Here is an 8215-nt window from a genome sequence, read left to right on the forward strand (position 1 = left end):
TAGAGTTTCTCAAGGGCTTGACCTACAATCTTTGAGCAGATTTTCATTTGGTGGACTTTAAAGTAGTAGATAAACTCTTGTACCATGTAGAATAACAATACTGTAGAACACTCATAATAACAGAAGTAAAAAACACTGGTTTACTTTTTACATGCTATTTAAATGTGCCAACCATCTCTGAGTCTGTGCCACCCCATCAACAATTTTCTAGACCCGCCCCTGACCCTGACTTTTACACACTGTATTACTTCACAAATAAGGGCTTTTATTTTTGAAATTGTACCGGAAGTAGTTGTATTCTGTCACTGGCTTGACACTGTTTGGTAAATCCTCTTTGGTGAGTGGAATACTGGAGTGGCATTCAAGCTGATGTGATTGAAACCTGCGAATATTGGGAAGCCCGTGAACCCAAACAGGTACCCTGCTGATAATAATAGCATAATAATGGTGATTATTATAATAAGTGTTGGAATAAACTGTGCATGCGTAATTCCATGCGTAATGTTAATATCCATGCATGCAGGCTGCGTTTATACTGGCACCGACCGAGCTCTATGAGAGGCTTTGTCATCGCAGAAAGACATAAGGATGTTGATTTTTTTAATTTGTATTATTAAAAACAGTTGAGCATGTCGATCTACCTGCAAATTTAATTCATGTATAGGTCTTTACTGTGTCAACATGCAAGTTATTTATTAGAGGACCCAATTGTGGACGAATATACTACTAGAATTCAGCCCTTAATAGATTTTGAAAAACATAAATTATAATCCTTTAATAAAGATTTTCAATGGATTATAATGGACAGCTAATACATAATCATGGCAAGGGTATTTATCACATTACCTAACTAATCCTGTCATAATCCTATACAGCCCATATAGGATTTAATATAGGATGCTGTAGAAATAACACAATAAAATGTATATATAATATTGTATTGAGATGTATAATATAATATATTACGTTCTAAATGGCTGTGTAGGAGTTCAGTGTGAGAGAAAGAGAGTGAGTGAGTGAGTGAGTGAGTGAGTGAGTGTTGGGCATCATTCCCAGTTATGCTCAGGCCACCTAGAATAACACTGGCATACGTTTGTGGGACTTCCTGCACTCCACTTCAACACTGTCACACTCACACTGCTAATATTCTCTTTGGCATCTAATCAAAGGCACAGCAGGAGCAGCCAAGTTTTTTTTTTTTTTCACTTTTTAGTCAGTGACAGAGAGGATACAGGCCTGCTGTATTATTCAGTGATTTGATTTGGAGACATTTGTTTGGAGTATATGTGCTGTATACATATTGTTGTTCAGACCAGCTGAGCTCTGGTTACCACATGGCAGCAAAACAGGACAGCAGGAGCATACCTCTGCCTCAGTTATTAGGGCAGGTCAGACTCTCTCTGTCACACACACACACCCTGCTGAAAAAATGCTGATGTTCTACTCCATGGGTGCAACACTATGACTAAATTATGCAAACTGTCAATAAATATTTCAGCATAGGAAATGCAATGCATACCAAAAATGTTCTGTCACTTTTAATCTAATATACATTGACAGGCAGTAATAAATTAACTTATTTATGGTAATAAATAATCAAACAAAATTAGATTTACTTTTGTCTGTATCATGTTCTATATAAAAGATTTGGACAAGAATTTTGTACCTCATTTGATTGTATGTAACAAATGCTACATGATGTTAGCGCTTATAAAACTAAAACAATAGTTCACATTATTGTTTCAACATTGGGGGGGCATATATTAAGTTGGGGATCTGGGCATCAAACACTTCATTTCCTGCATTCTGGTGGATTTTTATGCACCAATTTATGGTGGAAATGTCTTTATTTATGTAAAGGAAAACAAAACATTCAGAGAAAAAAATAATATCACGAGAATAAAGTCGTAATATTTCAAGAAAAAAAGCTGTAATATTATAATAACAAAGTTGTAATTTAATGAGAATAAAGTAATAATATTTCTAGAAAAAAGCAGTACTATTACAATAATAAAGCTGTAATTTAATGAGAATAAAGTCAATATATTTCTAGAAAAAAAAAATGTAATATTACAATAATAAAGCTGTAATTTAAGCGAGAATAAAGTCATAATGTTTCTCGAAAAAAAAGCTGTAATATTACTTTAATAAAGTCATAATTTAGAACAGGTATAATAATTAGAATAACGGCAATTTATTAAGTTAATTTATGATTATACATTTGCTAATGATTATATCGGATGGCGGTGCGTGGTTGCCTGTCGAAGCATAGCAATTAAAAAAAATATTTTGATTGATTATATATATATATATTATATTTATTATTTATTATATTTACAGCCTTGGCTGAATGTTCTCTCTCCAATTGTATTTTTGTTTGGCTTCTTTAACACTCAAGATTATCCATTTATTTTCTAAAGGTCTAACTATAAGGTCTTTATCGTGCAGAGCTTGCCATCACTGACTCAGCTTCACTGTTTGAGATGATACTCTAACTCTCTGCTTTTATACTGGAGAACAGTCATCCTGTGTTTCTTGCTTCCCCACGTTTAGGCTGACTATTGTACATGGATGGCATCTGTTGGGTCTTGCCCGTCTTGACACCATTTTGAGAACGACAGCTGAGTGGGAGCATGCTCAGATGATGACATAGGAGGCATCCAGAAATAGCCACGGTCAATCACAGCCTGCTCGGCTCTGGAAATAGCCACAGATGGATGTGGGAGCTGAGGTCATTTATTTGCAAATTTCCTTATTAGTTAAAACTGCAATATTAATAACTATCCTTTGAATGTCCAAGGGGACATCAAGTCTCAGAAAAGCTTGTTTTTCCTTGTACTCTTAACAGTACAAATATCAAAAATTGATCGGTAAAGTTGAAAAACTGATGGATTTTAATTAGTGAAAATGGGGACAGGGAAGCCAGAACCTGCTAAGTGCTGGAGGGCAGTCTCAACCCAGGCAGATTAATACAGAGGGTTAGAATGTCAGCAGAGGGGTTTAACCTAAATCTCTGTGGCAACACAGCTCCCATCGTGCTCCGTGCTCATCCTACTCCAAGTGGGATGACATCTGAACACAGTACTGTCCTCCCTTGTGCCATAATTACCCCTTTGAGCGTGTGTTTTTGGTTGCTGTATTGCATCAGTTCAAGAGCACCCTCTTTTTGTGTTTCCATCCCACTGCCCAGTATTCCTTCTGCAGAATTTGTCTCCTCTGGTGTCGCTGGTGTCGCCTGTACCCTAGACTGAGATTAAGATAGATTAATCAGGGATTAGGTCATAAAATAAGAGGAGAGAGGGATGTAGTGAATGAGTGTCACTTTCTTCCTCCATTGTGCAGACGAACTGCACAAATTCTCTCAACATTTTCCTAAAAAAATGTAGCGCATGTTCATGTGTGTGTGTGTCCATGCCTGTGCCAGGCCCTGCTATGGTGAGGTGTGTCAGCGATGACGGATGTGGAGGCGACCTATGAGGACTTCATCGCCTCTCGACGGTCCGGCCGCAGGAACGCCATCCATGATATCCCGGCAGCCACTGGAGCAGAGGGACCCTCCGACCTGTCACAGAGTCTGGCACAGCTCAGCATCAACAAGTCAGGTGAGGCACATCACTATGGTGATCTGACAAGGGAATAAAGCGCCGGCATATGTAGTGAGTGACTGATGAGGGACTGAGGTGTAGGTGAGGAGTAAAGACAGGTGTGTAGATGGATGGGGCAGTCGGGTGATGATGGGGGAAATGATGGGGAAAGGAGGGAAAGTCCGAGGGCATCTAGTGGATGGATGGAAACTGGCAATGAAGGGGCCTTGGGAATAGTGGAAATGTAGCTGAAAAGAGGCAACAGAGTGGCAGAATGGGCAGCAATATGTGAGGCAGACATTGTGACACATATTTCCACAGGATAAACAATTGAATAGTAAAATGTTACAAACATTAAAATGTGTTTCAATTGCATCTATCAAGAGTATGGTGTATTCTTGGACAGTGGAAAGTGCAGAGTCATTTTTGATATTACCACCAGGGGATGCTAAAGCCCTAAAGTTTTAATTTTTTGTATATAGTGGCATTAAAATGTCTATTTATTGCAAGAACTGGTACTGTATGAATACAAAACATGTTGTCATTCATCACCAAGGGAGAAAAAGTAAAACATGAAAGTCCCCCTCCACTCAAAAAAATTTTGCTTATTGTTACTTTGATGCCAGACCACATTTTGTGACACCACAACTAGTTTAAAAGCTCAGTATGCAAGGGTGTAATGTGGAAAGTTGGAACCTGTCAATGAGAGAACACTCAGAGTTGACTTTTCAGGGAAATAGGAGACATCTTGTGTCCAGTGCTTCAACTTTTGGAATGAATGATGCCTGTAAGTCATAGATTCTGTCCATGATGCTGAATCCCATTGGCCTCACCTGCAAAAGCACGCTATTGTTGTTCTAGATCCTAGTATTTTTACATGTCTTAAAACATGAGCTGTTCTGAGTTGACTCCTCACTGAGTCTACCTTGGTGACTTCTGCTCCTGCTGTCTTCATGGTGGCTTCCTCGCTGATTTACTAAACCTCATTCGTATCACTGCCTTCACAAGTAGTGACTTATGCATGAAACTGTCCTTCTCTGTCTATCAGGTGATGAGGGAGAAAACAGCGGGAAAAGCCAGGACTCTCCACCTAAAGAAGAGGAGACTCAAGCTGAGGGCAGCTAAACAGAAATTTGTGGATGCTTCTTGTTATCTACTTGAACTGGCCAGTTGCATCTAATGACACGGCGAAATCCTCTACTGCATTCGTCCCACCATCAGGAAGTCATTGCTATGGCAACCACAGTGAAGTTTCCCCTCTGCACTTGGGTGTGTTCCAATTTCCTTAAAAAGCCTCCTTTCCTTGCTGCCTTTTCTTCTTCGTGGCTGCTGATATGAGATTGGATGTGACGTAGGGTGAATGCAGCGTGATGTCAACAAAAGCAGCCCTGTTTGACCGTCAGCTATCCTGAGAGGAAAGGAGAGAAGGGAAAAGAGGCCATTCAAGGTTTTTGGGGCAGACTTAAGTGTTTCCACTGAATTGAAATGTTGTCTTCCCTCCCCTCCTCGCCTTGAATCAGTCACCACTGCGGGGGAACCAAGGACAGCGATTGGACACCTATACTCTCCCTGTGCTCCCTCTATCAGTTCTCACGGTTGACTATTTCTATCTCCCTAAAGGATTTTCTTTTGCATATTTTTTTTATTTATTTACTACGAGCTCTATATATCTATTGAACTTTGGGTTAGCTTGCTGGACGTCACAGTTACACTCCAGTGTTTTTTCAAAGTTAAACTGAACAGGGTGGTATTGGTATTTTGTGTGCAGACACCACTGATTCAGTTTGAAAGAAATGTGGGTAAATTATGCTGCAATCTGTCACTTTTAATATTTCATTAAATGGTCAGACAGGGTCAGTCCAAATCAGGTCAATGCACAGGACATGCAGCATTTATTACTGAGTTTTAGGAACAATATTGATCTGCTCTTTCACTCTGTCAACATGATCAAGGCAAAAGGCTAATCGAAAGAGCAACTGTTTCAGTGTCTGACTCCCTTACTCCTTGCTTTGCTCTTGCACACTGACTCATAACCTTGCAAATATTCACCAGCCCTTTTTTCTCGCCCACTGCCAGGCCTCACAGATGCAGCCAGTATGTGCTTCTCCTAGATTTTGCATCATTGTTATCCTCCCTGAATGCAGCGTTTTAGAAAATATATATTCAAAATATTGTGAAGGTCTAATTCGAGATCTTTACATTTACATGGAGGTAACACTTCATTTTACAGGTCCGCAAATTTCATGGTAATTAGGTGGTAATTAGCAAGTAACCTATTTGAAATTTCTTTGGAATTACTGCCAAATTACCCCAATATTTACATCAAAATGTATCAAAAATGACTTTATTATAAACATTATTTAATAATTATATGCTAAAATAGCATATAATGGTTAAAATAGGGCCATTAGGCTTGAGAAGCAGCTGTGCTTTGCTCCTCATCGGAGGTGGAAAATCAAAACTAAAAGAAAACACTTCTGATCAGGCACAAATCTCACCATTGTGTGACTTATTGTCTACATAAATGTAACCTGGTAGCTAACGTAATGATACAGGGAGTTCTTTTAAGAAATTTCAAATAAGTTATTTGCTAATTATTATCTATTTATCAGCAGACATGGAAATAAAGCACCAATTAACTTTGTATTATTTTCCTGGAAATGTATTAAATAAATGACCAGCTAAATATTGGAATATAATTATTAAATAATGTTTATAATAAAGTAATTTTCGATCAATATTGGGGTAATTTGGCAGTAATTCCAAAGAAATTTCAAACAGGTTACTTGCTAATTATCACCTAATTACCATGAAATTTACGGACCTGTAAAATGAAGTGTTACCAGTTTTTTTTAATAATCTACATACAAAAGTGTCCATATTATAATGTGTCCTGGTGATCCTAGATCAATACACTGCCGTTTAGCACAATCCAAATGTGTATTTGTGTGTGTAAGGATGTGTTTTGAATGTGATGCACTCGAGGACACTAGTGTGTTATTTATAATGTACTGTTTATTGGAGGTGTGTGTTCCTTTGTGTTATGGGGTGTTTGTTAGAATGATTATTGTTGTGATTGGACAGACTATATGTATTTTGCATTTTCCACCTCAGTCAACCTTTCATTTTAAACCACAGAGAGAAACACCCCTCTCAATACTAATATAATGGTTGCTATACACTGCCTTTTCCTTTTACACCAATCAAATATGTGGACAAGCACACTGAAACTTTCCATCTCGAATTCATATGACATACTGTTGTGTGATTATTTTCTGATGGCATCACTTGTTTGTCTTGAAATTTTGAGACCGAATAAGAAATTTAATGACTTGTTAAAGGAGAATTTTTACATTGTATTTACAGGTCAAGAATAACTTGCACATTGAGTCAGGTATAGTGTGAAAGTACTGCTGCACTGTAGGTGACCTGGAGCACCCATGATCATGATGTATTTTCCATATTGTTCATTTTTTAGTCGTGTCACTGTTGTCAATGACTTATAACGCACTCATATTTGTTTTGTCGCCTTTAGTTTTGACGCGCGATTAAATCTCACCGGTGAAAAATGAAATAGCGTCAAGATGGATTAATGAATGTTGTCCTTTCCATAGATGAGACATGGTAAACATGGACATTGTCTCCCTCTAGTGGTCAACCTTAGACCTACTATCCAGCCACAGAAAAGCCTACCACCGGTCAATGTTGTCATTGTGCTTCCCTATACTGGAAATATTTGTTTTAAATGTGTGCTATACTGTGGTTGTTGGCCCAATTGAGGGAATTGGTTCCTTATTGTGGACAAACACAAAAGATAGTGATTAGTAAAATCAGTATTCAATTTTTTTTTTTTTAGTATGTAACAATAGAGTATAAATACCAAAATAGCCCATGAAATAAGGAATAATCCCACATTATTCATATTCAACATTAATTATTATTAGTTATTCTCAGACCGATATTGCTGTTTGTAATGTGTAGAAGTGCGTGTGTGTGTAGAGTAATGTGGCAGAGGCACTGTCCCGGATTTTCAAAAACCGTAGAATATTTCTCACCGAAGCTTCGAAGCCCTAAAAATGATATTCGGGACAGCCCTAATATATACTGTACTATATAATAGCTTCACTAATATACAGTATCTTTCATCCCAAATCTCCCCAAGCTGTGACACGACAAGGCAACTTTTAACTTTCAACTATATTTTTGTGCCTGAAGGGCAATTTGGTTCCACTGCTGGGCATATTACAATACATGAAAGAACAGACACACAGTACAGTAAGTGAAAGGAGAGGCGCCCTGATTACAAGTGTGCTAGAAGTAGCCACTGGTGTCCGACTCACGTTTCATCAGTGTCCCTTTATCTTTACTTTGAAACCCAACAACCCTTCTGAATTGTGATAAACTTTTCCCTGTGAGTGAAATTATCTTAGATTACCAGGTTAGAGGTTGACTTATTTTAGATAGCCAGGTTAGAGGCTAGTGGTACTAACTAAGCCACTGTCTCAGGGGCTTTTGCTTACAGATGATAAAATGTACCCAAAGAGATAATCATGATTGCTCATGTGTCTGAGTGTTGGTTCTCATAATCTTGTGTAACTGAAGAAAGGCAACATATCTCAGAACTTTACATG

The 8215-nt window shown here is 38.1% G+C and overlaps 1 protein-coding gene across 2 annotated transcripts; it reads left to right on the plus strand.

Annotated features, from left to right (window-relative positions):
• The first annotated feature begins 282 nt into the window (after positions 1-282).
• Positions 283-7158, plus strand: pkia (cAMP-dependent protein kinase inhibitor alpha). Of its 2 annotated transcripts, none has more exons than XM_074621975.1 (3): positions 283-416; positions 3425-3602; positions 4633-7158. In XM_074621975.1, exons 2-3 carry the CDS (start codon positions 3452-3454, stop codon positions 4707-4709), a joined length of 228 nt encoding a protein of 75 aa, XP_074478076.1. In that variant the 5' UTR covers positions 283-416; positions 3425-3451; the 3' UTR covers positions 4710-7158. The 2 variants fall into 2 exon arrangements, with proteins under 2 accessions (XP_074478076.1, XP_074478077.1); XM_074621976.1 differs by lacking the exon at positions 283-416 and adding an exon at positions 2476-2731.
• Positions 7159-8215: the final 1057 nt, after the last annotated feature.

Source organism: Sebastes fasciatus, chromosome 21 (genome assembly GCF_043250625.1).
Source record: "Sebastes fasciatus isolate fSebFas1 chromosome 21, fSebFas1.pri, whole genome shotgun sequence".
Taxonomy (NCBI): domain Eukaryota; kingdom Metazoa; phylum Chordata; class Actinopteri; order Perciformes; family Sebastidae; genus Sebastes; species Sebastes fasciatus.

Excerpts from the sequence above, each read along its gene's own strand:
- pkia (XM_074621975.1), top strand. The coding sequence starts at position 3,452 with ATGACGGATGTGGAGGCGACCTATGAGGACTTCATCGCCTCTCGACGG. Across the intron at positions 3,603-4,632 it reads GCTCAGCATCAACAAGTCAG|GTGATGAGGGAGAAAACAGC; the intron begins GTGAGGCACATC and ends TCTGTCTATCAG.